Source organism: Manduca sexta, chromosome 14 (assembly GCF_014839805.1).
Source record: "Manduca sexta isolate Smith_Timp_Sample1 chromosome 14, JHU_Msex_v1.0, whole genome shotgun sequence".
Taxonomy (NCBI): Eukaryota; Metazoa; Arthropoda; class Insecta; order Lepidoptera; family Sphingidae; genus Manduca; species Manduca sexta.
In genome coordinates this window covers 2,088,766-2,109,905 of record NC_051128.1, presented here as the reverse complement: position 1 = coordinate 2,109,905, position 21,140 = coordinate 2,088,766, and the positions used below count along the sequence as shown (strand labels likewise).

Genomic DNA, 21,140 nt, shown 5'->3' with positions numbered 1-21,140 from the left:
ACAATACTATACTAAGAAAATTGAACTAATATTAATTGTATGTGTAAACTGTTGATGTTCCTGTGTATAATAAAATAAAATAAAAATAAAATAAGGGCTCCCGTCTGCCCATCCTAATATAGTTCCTTCTCCTCCCCCATACTTCCTTCCCAGCTATCCCCTCCCTATTCCTCTTGGGTCTGTCGTGGTAGCTAAGCCGGGGAATCGCCTGTATCCAACTCGCAGGGTAACCCAGTGAAAACCACGGTGGCTCCCCGAAAAAAAAACAATATTTTAAGATTAGTACACGTAACCTCAGGCTAGAGTTAATAAAAAGTATTTTATTAACGGAACCCTAAAATCTGTGACAAAATAGATCCTTAAACACTCCAAAGGAACGATAAGATTTACTACATAACACTGGCATACTGTCATTCGCAAGAAAAATATATTTTTACGTTTATTTTATGGTGTCATAAAATATTTATGTCTTCATGCATAATGTTAGTATCGATAGAGTAGTCAATGTGAACAAAAACATGTATTTAGGGGCGTCGGTTACAGTGAAGGGTGAATTATTTAAAAAGGAAATTCGAGGAACAAATTTCAATACAAAACAATGAAGTACAAGCAGATGTCTTAATTCTATAATCTATCATCATTAATTTACCTATTATGCGTAAGTAATGCGTCTTCAAACGTTAATAGAAGCGAGGAATAATATGTACCTACCATCAATATATATATACTACGTACTATGCGCGATAACAAATTAACAACAAAATATATATTAATTTGAAATAATAAACATATGAAGGTTCTTATTAAATTTATAATCACGGATTTTGGATACCTGCATAAGTTTATTCTCAAAAGATAACTTTGTGAATATAATTACCGCCAATACCTAATTCGTCAAAGAGAGTAGCAGTTTTTGTATATAAATTACTTAGAATATCAATTTAATTATTCAACTAACGTTATCGTCATGCGGCGTACTACCGTAAAATCAGTAAAATATCATATTACTTAATAATAATACTTATAACTTAAATAATTAGTCCAATGTCTAAATTTACAAAATATTATTCAGAACTCATTTATTAACTGATTTGGATGCTTTTTATTTCACCCCTAAATTGTCAAATTAGTTATTAGTGGTTTTTAAGGCGGTCTAATATTTGGTTATAAAGGTTTTTTATTACTATGAGGTACATTTTCTTTTAGGACAAGGGGCACCCAAGCCAGGGGCCTATGGAAATTAGCTATTATGCCACCCTGCCGTTACTCCATTGATTATTTCTTGTCTTTTTACAACCAAATAACTACCAGCCCATCAACATCAACAAACATCATCCCAACTCTAGGTTATAAAGCACTTAATGGCAGTGCATAAGATGCCTAGACTCTATTGCCTACCTATAGACAGGAGAAATAAAAAGGTTTATTGTCAACATCTAGAACAAGTAATACATAGGTATTAAATGTGGAATATATTATAAAAGAAAATCTCTAATTAGGGACACATTGCCAGCGTATTGCTGTGTTGCATGACCTAAACCACTGGTTTTCAATGGCCACTTACTTCGTCTATATCATCTTCAACTTTTGTAGGTTCACTGCTGAATCCTTCCATAAAGATTTCGAGACCAACCTGTTAGAAGCCATTTGCATCCAACGTAACTACCAACTCCACTAGAAACACATAAAAGCGTTAACATAAAATTTTAACATTTATTCTCCGAAAGCGCATTCAATAATTAAAACAAAGGCTTTGTATTAATTATGAAAGCTACTTTAAAGCTACTCAACGGCAATTATTATTTATAGTGTAAGAGCTTTTAGGTTCAAACTGTACGCGTTTGAAGGGCTTTGAAAGCTCCACTCTTGACCAGTTAAGTTGTTATCTATGTAGTCGAGTTTAGGTCACAGTAATATAAATATTGTAATTGCCTTTTTTATACGTGTACAGCCAAGTGACTCCACTGTACTACTGATATTAAGTGGAGCGGGGTCCAATAGAATGTCGACTGACGAGAGATGATTACCCGTTGGCAGTCGATACAATTATGCCGGCCTGTTGGAAACGGATTTACACAGACTGATCCCGGAACGCGACACACTTACGTGGGCCACTATGTTTTACTTTGTACGGTGGTCGCTATCAGGGCGGATATAAAATATATCCTATCACTAGCTACAATTATTTGAATTATGAATTCCAGCAGTAGAATATTTTTATTTGCCGGAATGTCGCAGTTATAACAGTTATAATAATCTTAACCAGGAATTTGGGAAGCTATCCAGTAACATAACTATATCCTCGTGGAGGTTCGTGGAAAATTGTTATAAAACCCTCCGATAATGTAAAATCTGGCGACATTTTTTTACGTGACAATAAGGCTGATTTTGTTTGCTAAAGATGAGGGTAGCTCTATAACAATCACTGACACAGTTTAATGATTAATGAATAATTCCATACATGAGATTACAGTGCAAAATCTTATTACATACGAACATGGGATCACAGTACATAAACTTATTACATACAAATAGTTATATAACTAAGTACATACATGACGATGTATAAAACAGCATTATTTAAAAAACCAAGTCATACATGGAACTTTATATACAATAAAATATCGAATAATTTAAAAACCTAGCCTATAATTCCTATACTATGTTTGTACCTATACCTAGTCTTGCCATAAATATTGTAATAAAGAAAAAAGAAAATTGTTAACTGCAAATAACATTTATTACTTTTACAGTGTGTCAGTTTAATACATAAATATAAAACAATTAAAAATATAAAAAGCTTATTCGAAGTGGTCTCCATTGGCTGCAATACAGTCCTTTAAACGATGAGGCCAGTTATCAATAGAAGCACGCACTCTTTCCATGGGAAAATTCTTCACTGCCAATCGTATAGATTGTTTTAGGGACTCCAAATTATCATGGCGTTTAGAGCAAGCTGTACTCTCTAAAACTGACCACAAATCATAATCCAGCGGATTAAGATCGGGACTAGACGACGGCCAGTCTTCAGCTCTGATGAAGTCCGAAACGTTCGATTCCAACCAAGACTGCGTGGACCGAGCTTTATGACCCGGCGCCGAGTCTTGCTGGAAGGACCATACTTGGTTATTGAACATGGTGATGTTAAGGGGCTTAACTACCTTCTCAAGAATGGTATCTTGATACACTTGTGCCGATGTTTTGATACCTTTTCACAAAAATATGGCTCAGTCACTCCTTCATAGCTAACACCCCACCAAACCATCACTGAAGTCGGATAATGTCCACGTTGCACTCTGTCGACTAATTGGGAAGCTTCCTTAGAGCTTTGAGCATAAATACGGTCATTTTGTTTGTTAAAATGTTGCTCAATTGTAAAAATTTTCTCATCCGTAAACAAAATTTTTCTGTGACCTCCCTTTGCGTACCGCTTCAGTAGTTGTTTCGATTTTACCACCCTATTCTTCTTTAAATTATCAGTTAAGAAATGGCCAGTGCGTCTCTTATAGGCTGCAAGTCCTAAGTCATCTTTTAAAATACGCGACATGGTTCTAGGTGCTATCTTCATTTCCCGAGATAAAATCTTTTGCTTTCGGACAGGATTTCTTCGAATTCTTTCCCTTACTGCTTTGACCACCTTTTTCGTACGAACACTACGTGGACGGCCAGATCTTTTTCTGTCACAAACAGAGGAGGTCTCATTGTACCTATTAATAGCCCGGTACACAAACATTTTACTAATACCAAGTGTATGGAGAGTTTTAAAAATTGCATTTGGCTCCATACCTACTTTGTGTAATGCTATCACAGCGATTCGGTTCTCTTTATCACCCCACACCATTTTAATATCGCAAAATATTTTACAATGTATTGGCGCCAAAATGAGAAAACACAATGAACAATCGTATAAAAATGACAGATTCGAAATTCAAATGTAATATTTTTTTATAATTAAGTGTAACAGTATTTATGGCCAGACTAAGTATTAATTGCAAATAAAATAGTCTGATTATTACTTTTTAATATGACACTATGGGCACACGGGCCAGGTCCGCGTGGTTTTGCGGCTTTGTGGTCGGTGCTATTAATATAATTTAATCAATCAGTGGTTATAATATTGTGAGTGTTATTGCATTTTTGCGGTCGACGTGGTCGGCCATGCGTGACGAATATATGTAGGTCAGTGTTATAACTGGGGTTGTGAGGCTTTATATAAGATGTTATGTTATCTTTTGTAACGTTGTAAATACTGATATTTCTCCTTTCTCATAATATACAATAAAGTAAGCCGATTATGTCGAGCGCGTCCCGAAGTTGCAAAAAAATGCAAATTAAATTAAAATAAAATGATAAATTAAAACTTATGTGGCTAGTGGTCGAATGAACCAGAGCGTCTACTTTAAAAACGAATTCCGTAGTTTCGGATGACGGATCGCAAATTTTATTACTACGAAGTGTTACCGATCCGATGACGGATCCGATCCGTGCATCGCAATATTTCGGATATGGAATTTGCAACAACTTATACCATCCCTTTTTAAAACTATCTGTGAGAATAAAGTTCCACTGCTTTCTCCAATAAAAATACGGATAATTGATCCTAGAACTAAGGTAAGTTACAGAAAGGTGACGGATTCGAAGTAATTTAGTAGTAAAGTTAAATCCAGAGTTCGTTATTTCTTCGTTTCGGACCGACATTTCAACGTTCGTTTTTCGAAGTAGACCCTCAGGAGTCTGTGGACCGAATGGCCACGGCGGAGGTGCTTGCATTTGATGATGTCAATGCTGGTCACTAGGTACTGCATCAGCGACCCGTGGCTGGTGCACGTCCTGCTGCGTTGGCGTTCTTAAAACTTATGTGGTTAGTCTTCTAGTCTAGCTAGTTCTTGTCAACAATTGGGGCTAGAGCGTGTCAGCAACCCCTATGAGCTACCAATAAGTAAAGGGCCGGCATAACTGTGCCGACCGTCCTGGGATATTTACCTTAAGGCAGTCAACAGGTTTTGGGAATCTTCACTTACCATTAGATGCTGTGAGGTTACTTTCCCGTACACACGATAAAAAAATATATAGTCCACAAAGTTGTTGTTGAAATTTACTTTTTGATTACGACTTGCCTTTGGTCATTCAATTTAAGAAAATAAAAAAGAATAGTAGGTACACGTTCATGAAGTTATCAAAGTTTGCTTTTAGGATGCTGTATATAAATTTATGAAGTTGAACGCATATGTATAAATTTTGATTATAAGACATAAGCCATATCCTGTATCTATATATATAAAAATGAATCCCGATATCCCTTGGTCACATCATCACGCGTGAACGGCTGGACCGATTTCACAATTTTTTGTTGTTGTGTTTGTTATTGACAGAAGAAGGTCTTATGAAAAAAAAAAATAAAAAAAATTGCGCGGAAAATTAATAAATTCAAGAAAACTTAACGAAAATATTAATTTTATATAACTGTCAATTGTTTGAAATAACTGTCAGCGATTGACAGAATGCGTGCTGCAAATTCATAATTAAGACGGGACAACGTCTGTCGGGTCAACTAGTTAATAATATATTCCAGATAATTGTCAAAATGTATACACTCGGACAAACAAATCGAAAAATATGGTCCAAACGAGCGAAACCGCAAGCAAACATCGATTTCGTATAATTAAATAATGCTTTATCATAAATTAATACAGGTTTGTGTAAAGTAAGCCTTACTGTGCAAACACGCTGAATAAAGTCGAGGCCTTAATTGGCAGCCAATCAAAGCGGTCGTGTCTCCGGACGTTTCGGGCCGAACTCGCAAACCTATCGTGGCTTAATCGAAACTTGTTAGGGTTCCGTAGGCAGAAAAAACGTATTTTTCAGTTTAGACGTGTTATATAATAGTTTATATGAGTTAGGTATTAAGTGTGGTTTTTGATCACAGCAAATTATGTATAAGAAATAAATAAAATAAGTCGAATTTTGGTCGCTGCGTTCATTCCTTCACTCTCATAGTCGGATGAGACGGTAATGACACGAGCGTAGAGAGGGATCCGAATACTGTAGGTAAGTACTAAACTTATTTTTAGAGACGTCACGTTCTTTGGCGGTCGCCAGAATTATGTCGGCCTTTCTTACTGGAAGTATGTTCATCCGCTGGCATCAGAATACGTCTATGGAATGCATAAAGTAGTTATCCAGTTAAATATAAAATATATTAGATGACCTCCAATCAGCAAAAAGTTTTTACAACTTACAGAAGTGTGAAATTGTGTGCACCTGATGGTAAGTGTAGTGGGGTCTTATAGAATGTCACCTGACGAGAGATGATTGAACGCGACACACTTATGTAGACCACTATGACGGGTTTTAACATCTTGTATACAGTGGGCGCTGTCCGGGCGGATATAAAATATATCCTACTACCAGCACAGTTTTAAAACATCACATTATGTAATTGATCGCAGCGTATCTGGATATTTATGGAATTATGTTCAATTTCCATGACAAATCTATTTAAAAGAAACTTACACTATTTATAACTCAAGAACGGCTGAACCGATTTGGCTGAAAATTGGTGGGGAGGTAACTTAAAACCAGGAGACGGACATAGGATACTTTTTATTATTATATAAATCTGAAGAGTTTGTTTGTTTGAACGTGCTAATCTCAGGAACTACTGGTCCGAACTGAAAAAATAATTTAGTGGTGATAGCCCACTTATCGCGAAGGCTATATCATCACGCTATGATCAAAAGGAGCGGAGCAGCACGCGGACGAAGTCGCGAGCAAAAGCTAGTAATTTAATAAAGAAATTCCTTCGACACAAACTTTTTGATCCTACAGAACCACCTTCATTAATCCACATGCACATGTTTCACACATTAACGGTTACGTCATTGGAATAGTTACATATCGGTTGCCAGTGCATTTGCGTTTAATGCGTGTTCATAGAGTAAATATGTTAGACTGGAATACATTACAGCTTGTGATTTAGTCGATATGTCGAGTTTTGAGTTCGGAGTTTCGAGTTAAAGTCGTTATGTCGCGACGAAGTTGTGGTTAATATGTTTAAATGTAGTAGTATTTATTTAAAAATAAAATCAGTTCCACAAGTATGTAAGACACGAGGACGACTTGAATGGATTATTTTTTTTTCCGTTCCTAATTTTTAGGACAAGGTTTGATCAAAGAATAATTTTGAAAAATGAAAAGACGGGGGTGGTTGGTAATTCGGGAGATATTTTTTTTTATGATGATCTATGAAATCATCTAACCAATTTCGATGAAAATTTTTGTGAAAACTTAGTTAGTTCCACCTTGAATCATAGGGTAATTTTGGACCCGATAGATGTCGCTGTTGTCGATACTGCAGCAGAATAGCTTCTGCCGGCTCCACCAGTTTTTAATAAATTAATGATTACATGAGTAACTACATCAAGGACTGCCTCGGTGGCATAGTTGCAGTGCATGCGCGGTACGGCAGTACTCTGAGGTCCTATAGGTTCGAATCCCGGGTCGGGCAAAGTGATATTTCGGTTTCTCTGCTCAGTATCAGCCCGAAGTCTGGAATTTGTGCACGATATGGTGATAGGCTCGTCCCCTATAACATCATGGGACGGAGCACACTTGGCGAAAATTGGGTGCCTTGGTTACATCTCTGCATACTTCTCCGGGGATAAATGCAAGATTTTATGTTTTAATTTGTTTTACATCAATGTAAACGCCACGCATAAATTTTTAACTATTTGTTATATCTTTTATGCAAACTAATATGTATAAGTATTAAGCTTTAGGAATTTTCTATCAGTCTACTTTAAGTATTCCAATAAATTCACATTTCATATTTCATGATCGCGTACTACTACTACATACATACTACAATAGAAAAATTTAAGGTCCTGCTCAGGAAAATTAGAAAACTGCGTTGAGGCCACTTTGGTGTTATCGTTTAAAAAGTTAACGTTGTTATTTAGAAATTCGTTCCACATTTTACCACAACACGGCGAGGTATTTTATTTACTTGGTCAGGCTATACAGACGGATTCTCACTAAGAGTGACCTATCGTAAACCGGGCGTTGAGTTACTGATTCAAAAGCTCGCTAAAACTGGTTTAAAAGACGTCACAAATAAAAAGTACTGCCCTGTTACAAGGAAAATGTCATCAAAGCGCGATGCTATATATTTCCATCACTTTTTGAAACAAAACGACAGCTGAGATTGAAACTTACTTTGTGAAGAGTATTCCCGATTCTCAGCAAAAAATCGAAGAATAGAAGCAAAATGTGCTTCGTTTTTTTGCACCAGTTTTGGTACGATCTTAATTACTGACGAAGTAGTGACTAATTATAAAACAAAAGATTTACGACTTCTGCCTTCAGGCGGAAGAACAGTGTTTCTGTTGCGTTATTGTGTTCAGGTTTGAAGAACAAACCAGCAGTGGCGAAGAATGACATTTTCCTAAAAGGAACCCGACACAAAATATAGGTACTAATATACATGTAACAGGGGATTCTGATTCCAGGTTCTTCCAGGTCGGAATGCAAGCTAGACTTACATTCCGCGCCAGCGACTCGTGACAGCTCACAAGCCCTGATGCCCAGAATACATAGTTCACGGTTAGTAAATTGGCACACTCACCCAGCGGGAACAACGATATGTGTGACAATATGTAATCCCACGGCCAAAGATAATGGCTAAAAAAGGCGGCGACTCGCGTTGCACGCTTATTTATACAGGCGCCATTCGGACGTACGTCAGAGCAAGTGACAATTTAAAGCAATGCTGATGCTGGTTGGTAGTTATAACTGCGAGGGCGTAAATCATTCACATTATAACCACAGACTAATAAGAAAGACAATAGTAACGTTATCAGAGTATATAGGTATAATTGGTAACGTTACATGCATAAATGCGGTCTGCAAATCGTTCTAATGGTAATTAGATTTTACATGAATACAAAAGGGAAGCTGATAGGAACAGAGTTATATAAACCCATCGCTACTGGAAGCCAGTGTCATTATTAGGATGGGTCTTAACAGTTAATGTCAAAATGTAATGAGCGCTTTGCAGTATCATGCAGGGTTTGGAATTAAAAGTTAGATATGGTGTTGCTGCTTGTAGGCGATAGTGATGGTTACCAACAAGCGGCAAGCTCGCCTTATCATTTCTTTGAGTAAAAAAACGGCTGAATAGATTTAGATGAAATGTTGAAAGCAGATAAATTCTTGGATATTAACAACTACTTTTCTGAGAATCTGGGAAAAGAAACTTAAATAGTCAACTTTAAATAACACTCCGTCACTATTTTGGATTTAAGTCGGAATGTTTCGGGACGAATACGATATGTTAACGGGATTATAAATAATGCTCTGTCCCTTCGGATTACCCAGAATTGTGGTGGTCACACTAATTTTGTTATTTTCGTAGTGGCCAGGATTTTGTTAAACTTATTCACGTGGAGTTTGAGGTAATTATGATTCCAATGTTGATATAATTTTTTTAATTTGTGGCAAATATGGGAGTATGGTAACGTCTTATAATAGATATTAGACTTTGTTTTTATTCGTATATGGTAATATGACCCCACTGCACCTGATGGTAAGTGGAGTGGGGTCCAATAGAATGTTTGACGAGGGATGATTACCCCTCGACAGTCTGCACAATTATGCCGGCCTGTTGCCGGATATACACAGACTGATCCCGGAACGCAACACACTTTCGTGGGCCACTATGGCGTTTTAACACATTGTGTACGGTGGCCGCTATCGGTCATATAAAATATATCATACCACCAGCAATTAGCTAACGTTACCGCTACCACACCGACCAAATAATGAAGATTATCAATATGTCTGTTCTGTATATAGATGTAAAATTATTAAGATTGTCCATCACATCAAATCAAAAATCTATTAATTTGTTTTAGCCTATTCTTGTAGACGTAAAGTAATCTACTCTTAATATATTGAAGCCTGTATAATATATGTTTATAAAATAAATGTCACACTTTACACGTACTAGATTTCGATCATAATATTCAGTGACTATGCTGTTATATAATTAGGTATAAACATCTGCAGCTTCAGTTCTACACGTACTTGATCTATGAGACGGGCGTGTTCAAATTCCACACCTAATTAGTGGTTTCGTGTGCCTACATACTTAATGATGCTTGCTTGATGACAACTAGGGCTTCCACACAGCTGTCAGAGTTTCTTTGAGAGCGTTCTGTTCTATATACGTTCTCGTACAGTTCATTCATTGAAATAAGCTCGCTGTGGTTAATTATAGTAATGTAAAATCATGAGTTAAAAAAATAATTATGTTACGTCATGTCTAGTTTATTTATAGTAGTAGTACTGATGCGTTTTCTTCGTTAATTTCATACTTTGTCATATTGATTTTTAATTGGTACTATCTATATTATAAAATGGAGTCCCCTTTTTTGCCTGCCTGTATGTTTCCAATTTTCTCAAAATCTTTTGAACGGATTTTTATGAAATTTGGTATAGAGTTTTTTTTTTTTTTTTTTTTTTTTTTGAGGGACTCTACGTCCCTCCCTCGTTCCCCCTATCCAGGACAAGGGGTAGTTTTAGCTTTTTTTCTTTTTTATTTATTATTTTTTTTTTTTTTTTACATTTTTTCTGAGTTTATACATAACTATTTATGTACGGCTATTATCTTACATATATTCTTAATCTATTTATCTACTTGTATTTTCTTATATATATTCTTAGTCTATTCATCTTATATTTAAGGCTTGTTTTAATTGCTAAAATTATATATATATATATATCATTATATACATTTAGCAATTCTTATTATTTACCTATTTCTATTATTGACCTTATATACTATTTGTTTACAATATTCTAAAAACCTATCTATTTTATATCTATCTTTAATTATTCTATTTATATTATCTATTTTTAAACTTATGTCTAATGCCATCTCGAGCTCATATCTATTGACTGCGAAGATGGGACACTCGAGCAGGAGATGTGGGACCGTCTCCCGAACGTCAGGGTCACATTGGCACGCCGGGCTCTCCTTGCACTTGAACCGATGCAAGTACTCGGAGAACCCGCCGTGCCCCGTGAACACCTGCGTCAGTGTGGCGTCCAGGACGATCCGCCTTACGACCCTGTGCGCCTCGACCGCGTCCGGAAAGAACAGCTTCGTCACCGAAGCCGTCTCTCCGTCCGCGTATCTCCGGCTCCATTCGTCAATCGAGTCCTTTCGGATCTGTCGTTTGACGAATGAAACCGGACATTTGTCGTAGTGCGCACGGGTCTTCAGGTGTTGTGCGGCGTCCTTAGCGAGTACGTCCGCCCTCTCGTTTCCCTCCAACCCCACGTGTGCCTTCACCCAGAAAAGCTTAATTTTCTGGGTGCGTTTTTCGGCTTCTTTTAGTAGATTTTTTTATTTTAAACGCTATGGGGTGGAGGGAATCACCTCTGGTGACGACGTCGAGAGCGGACCTTGCGTCGCTGAAGATGCCGCACGCAGGAAGCCCGCTACGGAGCGCCTCCTCCACGGCTTTGCGGAGGGCGAGAAGTTCCGCCTGGTAGACAGAGCAGTATGGCTCGAGCCGCAACTTTCTGGTACTCGTCTCGGCGGCACCGTTCCATATGGACAGCGCCGCTCCGACTTTCCCATCAATCTTGCTTCCGTCGGTGAAGATACTAAGACCCTCACCGACGTGCCGAGCCAGTTCCGCTCCATCCGTCAGGCATTGGAAGCTCCCGCCCATCCGCTCCGCCGGGTGGTCCAAGTTGACGAAGGCCACAGGAGCCTCCACCTCCCGGTCACCCACTACCTCGCTAGAGTGCCCCCTCTTGACCTCATATAGGAGTGCGGTTTCCCGCACTCTGATGTCAAGGGGCAGCACTCCGGCAAGCAGTAGGGCCGAGTTGAGAGAGACAGTCCTGTAGGCCTTCGTCATCTTTTGCGCGAAACTGCGCTGGATGGCTCCGAGCTGCTTCCTGACACCTAGCTTTCGGCTTGATGGAGCCCATGCGCTTGCGGCATACAAGATCACGGGCTCCACCGCCGCCGTGTAGATCGTCCTGATCACCTCGGGTCCCAATCCCCACTGGACCTTGGCCGACCTCGCGAGCACTTTATACAGGCCTATGGCCTTTGCGCATGCCTGCGTCACGTGGCCGTTAAAGGTCAGTTTTCGGTCTATTAGGAGGCCGAGCAGCTTGATCTCGTTAGACAGACCAATGTCGACTCCGCCCATGTGCAGGATCGGGGTGTCATACTTAAGTCTATTGGTGATAACCATAGCCTGGGTCTTGTGTGGCGCGAACCGTAGCTTATTTCTGACACCCCAATCCCGCACATAGGCCAGAGCCGCATTGGCCTGCCTTTGAGCTGGTATAGAGTTTAAGACCCTGGGAAGGTTGGCTACTTTCTCCCCCAGAAAAACATTTAGCGGGACCTTTATCCCGGAAAACTCCTTCATGTGGGCGAAGCCGCGAGCAAAATTATTAATAAACGTACTTCATTACACACTTTTTAATCATCATCTAATTTTATGATTTTTCAACTGTTTTAAATCGAGTTGATACCTAATTTCGCGCACCATTGCATTTTTGTAAATTTAGATATGACATGTACTAACTATTAAATTGATTTTGAATCACTTAGGTTCACACCATGGCGGGATTTAACACGTTGAAGACACACATTTCAAGTTGGGTAAAATATTTATATAGGTGCCTAAAGCGATCACAAACAGGGAAAGTTTTGTATAGCAGTGTGAGTGTTGGCATCCCTCGGGCGTCTATCATTAAACCGCGAACAGGAATTGACGGTGAATCGACGGAACAAACCAATACAGCCAAGCAGTGTGCAAGCATTGTTTCGGTTTGAAGGACAATCCAACTAGAATGATTTCTGGTTATCTTGATACGTAATAACGGAGATCTCGGAGTGCAAAAGATAATGCCTGAGAATTTCAACTTCTGGATGGTGTTACTGTAAAACCAGCCCTTTTAATTCTAAACTCAATTGCTGCGTATGTATTTTTTTTTATTTCGATGAAGTAGCAAGAGTAATTTTTTCAGTGTTACTTTCGCATTTATAATATACAAGCTTTTGCCTGCGACGTCGCCCGCGTTAAATATTTTACCGGGACAAAAAGTAGCCTTTAGTACATATAAGTAACATAGCTTCCTATAAGTGAAAGAATTTTCAAAATCGGTTTAGTGGGTCCAGAGATTAGCCTCAACAAACAAAGCTACAAACGTTTCTTTATAATATTAGTATCCTGTCGTGATAGGCGCAGAAGCCGTATGTCAGGGAAACCTTATTTCGACATAATCACAGTTTTGTAAATATAGTTTTATAGATTTTTATGTAAAAATGAGGTGGAGACACTCTTTTAAGGTTTTTTTGAACAAGTTCTGAACAAGGTACCGTTATTTAGGTGAGTTCACGTTCAGTTCGATATTTCTTTACGCTATCTGACGATATAAAAATTAAGATTTTGTTTTTTCTTTGCCATACCGTTTTTGAGCTTAACACGGCAGTATAGAAGTATGTAAGAATGGACATACAATAACCAATAGGCAATATGGTTTGTTTCTGGTTACTATGTAATTAATTATAATGTAATAAATTTAATCCATATTAATCACACTGGTTACCATATATGCAAGGAATTCGAATACTTATCACCAATACATAATGCGATCTCCAGAATCAAGATCACCAACCACTAACCAATATACGGGTTACGAACAGCCCTATGAGCGATGAAATTCCGCGGAGTAACAACGGAATGACATGCCATTTGGTACATGATCCAATTTACTTTTCTAATACAAGATTTATAGGCGAAGAGAGTAAAAATCGGTTTACTGGAAGGTCTCTTGATTGCGAGAGGCTGCTTGTGGAGAAGGGTCTAAATAACCCGATTTCTGTTTCCCTTCCGTAATTTATGTAAAATATAATTATCATTAGAACTATTTGCAGACATTTATGCATATTGGTACCTATATTATGTTGTATAGGGTCCCTATCAAATAATGCCATCCTTCAGCAATGGTACCATCGTATTGTCTCTATTGCCTAGCAGCAGTGTGCGTGTATTATGTTTGTAGGACATTGTAGCGTAATTACTTACTGGGCATTATGAGACTTAACATCTTATGTCTCAGTGACGAGCGCAGTGGAGTGCCTCGCAGGACTTTGTAATTCAAAATTCTGTATGATGTTTCTATTGTTTATGGGCGGTCGTATCGTTTACCATCAGGCGAGCGACATGCTCGTCTCGTCATTTGACTGATATAACATAACCATATAGGCTTAAATAAAAAATTACATAAGGTTGAAATAAACCTATTTTTACGGATTTTATCGCGGTTTTTTTATATTATAATTTTCTTCCGACGTTTCGAAGACTTTACAGCCTTTATTGTCACGAAGAACCAAGGTGTTGGTCATCCGAAAAGTCAAAGTTACAATATCTATCTACATTTTTTATTATACAAAATTTTAAATTATTAGCTGTTGACGGTCGGATCTACGTAGAATGAGGTCTTGAATAGTTATATTTCAATGTCTAACATACGCGTAAGCATAAGAAATCATTATTAAATAAGGTTTTGAATATTACGTTACATCACATAAAGCAATCTGAGATATCGAGATCAGCGTATCTAATAACCAATGTGGTCGTTATTGGCAGTCCTTTGCGCGTGTTCCGCGAAGTAACATCGGCGCGGAATGGCGTACATTTGGCACACAATCCGATTTTATATTACTCGGACGTAATGTTAACTCGCACCTCTGAATCAGATTTATTCTCAGTTTAATATTTGATCTGAGTTACAAATTGTGTGGACGCGGTGAGGTTTTTAAACTTCAAATTAAGGATTAAATCTTAGGATCTATTTTTTGGACGGGCACGGTAAATTGACCCTTCTGTGCATGATGGTAAGTGGAGTAGGGTCCAGACACGACTGACGAGGGATTATTACACTTCGCTAGTCAACACAATTATGCCGGCCTGTTGACTTCAACATACCACTCATTTTTTAGCAATAGTTTTATTTATTACATGCCACGGTATTTTTTAAAACTAATACACAAAAGCAAGACGCTCACTAAGTTTTATACGCCATGCTAGTCCATAATTACGTTCAGAGTATGTAATTATCTCACGAATGACATCGAATGCCCGACTAATGACCCACAGAATCAAAATGTTCAAGTATGAAAAATCTAAGTAGTTTTGTAATTTTTAGATATAATAAAATTGTAACTGGCCGATGTCCGTACTAGATTGAAGAAAAAAATATATAGATGATCTTTATTAGCGCAATAGAAGTCAAAACAACAGTTTTAACAATGTTTATTTGTATGTTTGTACGCGTATCACGCAAAAACTACTCCATGGAATTGTATGCAGTTTCACCGATGTATTGCTAGAGATCTAAATAAAATATATGAATTTTATTTCTGGCTAACATAAAGCGGGATTTTTATACCGGAAAAAACACACTGGCAGAGCTGCGAACAAAAGATATTTCATAAATATATACCTATTATTAATATTACCTATTGATTGAACTACTCTACTTTAAAAGTTATAAATAAATAATATTAGCCCTGTATTATATTATACTGTCCCACTGTTGGGCACGGGCCTCCTCTACTACTGAGAGGGATTAGGCATTAGTCCACCACGCTGGCCTAGTGCAAATTGGTAGACTTCACACACCCTCGAAATCTATATAGAGAACTTCTCAGTTATGCAGGTTTCCTCACGATAGTTATATTAATATAATTCACAAAGAATACACACATAATATTTAGAAAAGTCAGAGGTGTGTGCCCTTGGGTTTCGAATCTGCGGACATTTGTCTCGGCAGTTCGTTCCGCAAACAACTACGCTATCGCCGTTTTTTAAAAGTTAATGTTAGTTTATGATGGTTAAAACTATCACGGCCCAAAGGTTCGCCAATTTTCTTTGCCGCACCATCATGCTTTGGAATAGTTTGCGCAGACGCGTGTTTCTTACTTCATATAATCCTAGGTCCTTCTGACGTAGCGTGAAGAAGCATCTTAGTAGCTCAGCATGAGTGTCGAATTGCATGAAATACCTTAGTGTTGCTATTCTATGTTTTATCTGGACTGCATCGCGCTTACAATGAGTGTCGAATGGCATGAGATAGTTATTTGTTGCCATTCAATACTTTGAACGGCATCACGCTTACCATAGTGCTGTGCAGTCAATTAGCCGTGGCAGAAAAATAAAAAATAATACTTGATAAGTGGTTTCTGTTTGTCTTTAACAGCTAATGATTTTGAATAAAACAGCGTAGATTTCCTTTCAAATGGTTTTAATAACCTCACCCGCCGAGAGTAGACTACCAAGTAAGTTCAATAAATCAATAACGCAAACTATATGCGAACATCCACTGTACTAATGCTTCAACATTTTCCAGTCATTGTTCGCAAGTATTTCTTTATTAGTTTTTGGTTGTGTTAAGTGATTTATTTGTTTTGCCTGTGTTTTTTTGCAGTTGCACGTGACGAGCATGCTTTTCGCCTGTTGGTAAGCGGTTCGACCGTCCATAGTAGCACAGTAACTTTGAATTACAAATTGCGTGGCACTCCACTGCTTTCGTCACCTTGACATAAGATGTTAAGTCTCATAATGCCATACAGTACGAAGTCATTCGTTCGATTGGATCATCGATGTCGTTCGATCTTAATTTTATATATTTGTCATAGTAACCTTAAACAGTCGCGTTTCGAGTTTTATTAAATATAATCTTGAAGGAGTTTATACTATGCGATTATATTTACATTGTCAAATAGCCAATTGAAATACAGATGTGAAAATTAAAAAAAAATGCTTTATTCATCACGTAGGCGAACACAGTTGCACTTATGATAAGTTAAGGTACGTGAGAATATTTAATTGTTAATTAAATAAAGTAGCTTATATAAACCGAAGACAATTTATATTTAAAATAAAAAAAAAATAATGATAGATTATAAAGTAAACAAAGGAACTAGCTCGGGCTGGCAGAAGATCTATCTATATCTATACTTATAATAAATCTATAGAGAGGTCAATTCTGTACGTGAAATATATTTCCAAAATAACTATCAGGGGGTGATTAGGGATCGATACTGATGCCAAAAATGCAATTAGTAAAATTTTTGTCTGTCTGTCTGTCTGTCTGTCTGTCTGTATAACCGTTATAGAAACAAAAACTACTCGACGGATTTTAACGAAACTTGGTACAATTATTTGTCATACTCCTGTGCTGGTTATAGTATACTTTTCATCACGCTACAATTAATAGGAGCAGAGCAGTGAAGGGAAATGTTGGGAAAACGGGAGAAGTTACTCAATTTTTTAAGCTTCCGTCGCGTGTGCAACCTTAATGGTTAAAGCCACACAGAAATCATGTATGACGGAAATGTTCTCCTTAAAATTATGTAAAAAATATCCCACCACAGCATATGTCTATCTTTTATTGGTTGACTCACAATAACACGTGTAACTCCCGATAGCTTAGCAGTTCGAAGCTTTTTCATTATATTTGCCTACCCTTACGTTTATAACACTCTCAGTCATCCCTAATTAAAAAAATTAACATTATTAAAAATTCCATAAAAAAGAATCATAGAAATCGGTATAGAAACACCAAAGTTATACATGAAATACGCTAATAATAAGCCATCATGCGTGAATACTGAATCATGCTATAAGGATTATTTTTGTATATATATAAGGTCGCGAACGCACACGCAGGCGGCTTGCTTGGCACCTAAAGGCTAGCGAATCACCTAGCGAGTAGCTTCGTAATACGAACATTCTCGAACGTTCGCGACCGGCTCCATTTTTGAAGTCCGAAATCCACGTGGGCGAAGCTGCGAGCGGAAGCTAGTTAGAAATAAAATGATGTATACAGGGTCATTTAGACATTGCGTTACTAAATGAAACCATTTACTCGTCTTCACCTTTGCTAACATTGTGCCAAAAATCATGCATTTATAACGAATATTTTCACCAAAAATCCTGGTTTTAGGTTTCAGATGTTTTGATCATTTTGTAGTTTAATGCGAATAAGTCGTGCGGGTGGTTGTATTTCTGACTGAAAGTATCGCCGCTGCGACGAATTCTCTTAGAGTAGCAATAGTGGCATAAAGTCGCCTTAAATTAGAATTACTTTTTATTGATATTTATTTTGTTCGAAACTTACACTTTTTATTTTACATCTACGGCTCAAGTAACTTATTGTAAAGTGTTATTTCCAAGTAGATAAGTATGTGGTTTAATTTAGTAACGCGATGTCAAAATGACCCTGTATATGTAATATTAATAAACATAAAGGGAGGAACGCGTCGCGATCCTTGCCGGTGAGGACAATAAAAGCCCTAACCTAGCTAACCTACCAGCCTTTCACTAGCTACCTAAGCGATGACTACCCGAAGAAGGAAGGCAGAAAGAAACTCCGGGCTTTTTTAGTCATCAATTGTCCACTGAATCTTTTATATATTTTTTGTGTATATAGGACTTATTTCATATAGTTGATACTTATTAGCTATTTATAACGCTGATGAATTCCGAGTTAGTACATACGTATTAAATTTCTCGTTCTGGTATATTTTCATAAAAAGAACATTTTACTGTCCCTGATTTGAACCAGCAAAAAAGATTCATGAAGGACGCTATGAATAAAAAAACTTGAAAATGTTTTCGAGTTTCGCTGCTGTTTTACTGGATGTTCACTTAGCATCTTTTTAAGTCCCTTAAAACGTGAAATCTTCCGCACATTACGGGACTTCAATATGACAAGGTGGGAATATTCTCACGAGTGTTAAACTTTCGTGAAGTTTGTCAACACCATTAGATAAGTCGTAAGGAGTAGGGGAAGTCTATTGGTGTTCTCTTTTTTAAATTTAGAAGGTTTTTTTTCTCATTTGATGTTTTATCAGATGTGCCTGCATGGCCTTTTTTAAACATGGAACGCCTTTTTCATTTTATATTGTTCCTTTTTTATAAACTAAATGGAACATTCAGAAACTTTAAATTTATGTTACGGAAATAATGGAGTTCCGAAACTGTCCTCTCGTTTTTGAACTTTTTAAATTTCGAAGCTTTTTCGTAGTTATAAAAACGATGCAACACTCAACGGGGACGTTGTTTAAATGAAAATCACGATTTATAGAGATTAAAATTTATATATTTTTTAAAAATACATGCTTTTATGTTAATGGTATTTTTATGAACTATTTTATGTTTTTTTTCGAAATATGCTACAATTGCGATGATTAACAGTATCATCACCAAATTAACACGGCTACGTAAATTGTAGGTACATTTGTATTGCAATTGTAAATCTTTGAAAGAGGAGCACTGGGATGGACAGAATTTGATTCCGTCGACCGTACGATACGTAACAAAGGGGCCTCTTCATGTCATTTTCCAGTGATACATTGATACCATTCGCTCGGAGTTTGAATTCAGTCCGGCCTGTTATTTCTATATGGACTGTAGCCTCGTTTCAGAGTTCTTTTAACAAATGTATATGCCATGTATTTGTTTTTTTTACACTACTTTATGAAGAGATTATAATATATTTCTTACCCGCTATTGGGTAATGTATATAGTGTTGCCGCAGTTATCAAAGCTTCACTGTAGTAGAATATTGCGCTCTTCATTTGTGGTTATGTCCATAAATTGCAATTTTCTTTTTATTTTAAAACGCGGTAGAAATGATATAGATTCTAACAAAACAGACTCTCTAATGCGTAATGTTTGCTCAGTCCTAGATACATACTAGCTTTTGCTCGCGCCTTCGTCCGTATTCAAGAATTATCAAGATAAAAGTTCCGCTATATATTTTTCCAGTATAAAAAGTAGCGTATGACCTTCCCAAGGTCTCAAACTATCTCCATACGAAATTTAATAAAAATCAGAAAGATTTTCAGTTTATCGCGTTCAGACAGACAGATATAACGGAGGGACTTTGTTTTATAATATATATGTTATGTTTCATTTAAACACCTCATGTTGGTCTCCAACACCACTTTGAAGGACTCCGGACTCTAGAATCAAGACTACTACATATACATATAGATATGTATCGGCGTCGTTTATTTGATTGCCGACGTAGGCTATTCGCAATATGCCACACCTGTACGAGCTCAGAGCTCTTTTTTGTACGGGCAAAGTAATGTGACTACACTCCATCTGATTGTAAGTGGAGTGGGGTCCAATAGAATATCGACTGGCGTCAGATGATTACCCCTCGGCAGTCGAAACAATTATGCCGAACCGGATATACACAGGCTGATCCTGGGACGCGTCTATATGTCGACTGTCGAGAGTTGATTACACCTCGACAGTCGACACAATTATGCCGGCCTGTTGGAAACGGATATACACAAGCTGATCCCGGGACACACTTACGCGGACCTATAGCGGAATCGCTTCTCGATCTTTTAGCCAATATCAAAGTGTGAAAGGTAACACATTGAATTTACCAGAAAAGAACACAAGTATAAAGTCGGGGGCGAACTCAACATAGAATGCTCCATTTCCCATGTAAAGTTGACGGCAGACTACACTCGCGTCTATTTTTAACCACGAGGTCCGATGGTCGCGGGTAATCGTTGGAACGCGCACGGCCCATTGCCCATAGAATAAGTGACCCTTAAACATTTACCTTCATGATTATACCAAGACAAGGCTAAAGTTAAATGTTTCATGGTTTCATAAAAAAAATAATTAGTGATTAACTTATGTGTGTTGTGTTATTGTGATTTTTTTAGGTTTTGTACCTCAATGGAAACCTTTAGAGAATCACTTTGCTGTCCATCTGTGTATAAATACCCTTTTGTAGCAACGTTTATAGGTATCAAGTTAAAATTTATATCAAACACTTGATAGTCTCTTTCAGCTGTAAAAAAATATATTGTAAGTCAACGCGATTAAATGATGTGACTGTTTATGTAGCACAATTCTACATAATAACGGTAGGTACATAAGCTAGGTACTGTATATTAAATATATATTTTATTTATAATTGTGTAGTTTATGTATTATAATATGTAATATCTTATTATTATTTTTTATATGTAATGTGTATATATATATATGTTTTTCTAATGTTATATA

At 37.3% G+C, this 21,140-nt stretch overlaps 2 protein-coding genes across 2 annotated transcripts in view; both read right to left on the bottom strand.

The window, feature by feature from the left end:
• Positions 1-21,140, bottom strand: part of LOC115442816 (5-hydroxytryptamine receptor) — an 85,966-nt gene that overhangs the window by 49,791 nt on the left and 15,035 nt on the right. The window lies entirely within an intron of this gene.
• Positions 10,728-12,275, bottom strand: LOC119189287. The gene is made up of 3 exons (XM_037438471.1): positions 11,441-12,275; positions 10,934-11,391; positions 10,728-10,757 (listed from the first exon to the last, which is right to left on the bottom strand). Exons 1-3 carry the CDS (start codon positions 12,273-12,275, stop codon positions 10,728-10,730), a joined length of 1,323 nt encoding a protein of 440 aa, XP_037294368.1.

What these genes read in the sequence shown, in the direction of transcription:
- LOC119189287 (XM_037438471.1), bottom strand. Translation starts at nt 12,275, where the DNA reads ATGGTTATCACCAATAGACTTAAGTATGACACCCCGATCCTGCACATG. An exon ending in TCTCGACGTCGTCACCAGAG is followed by an intron (nt 11,392 to 11,440) that starts GTGATTCCCTCC and finishes ATCTACTAAAAG; the next exon opens with AAGCCGAAAAACGCACCCAG. An exon ending in ATAGATATGAGCTCGAGATG is followed by an intron (nt 10,758 to 10,933) that starts GCATTAGACATA and finishes ATATAATTTTAG; the next exon opens with CAATTAAAACAAGCCTTAAA.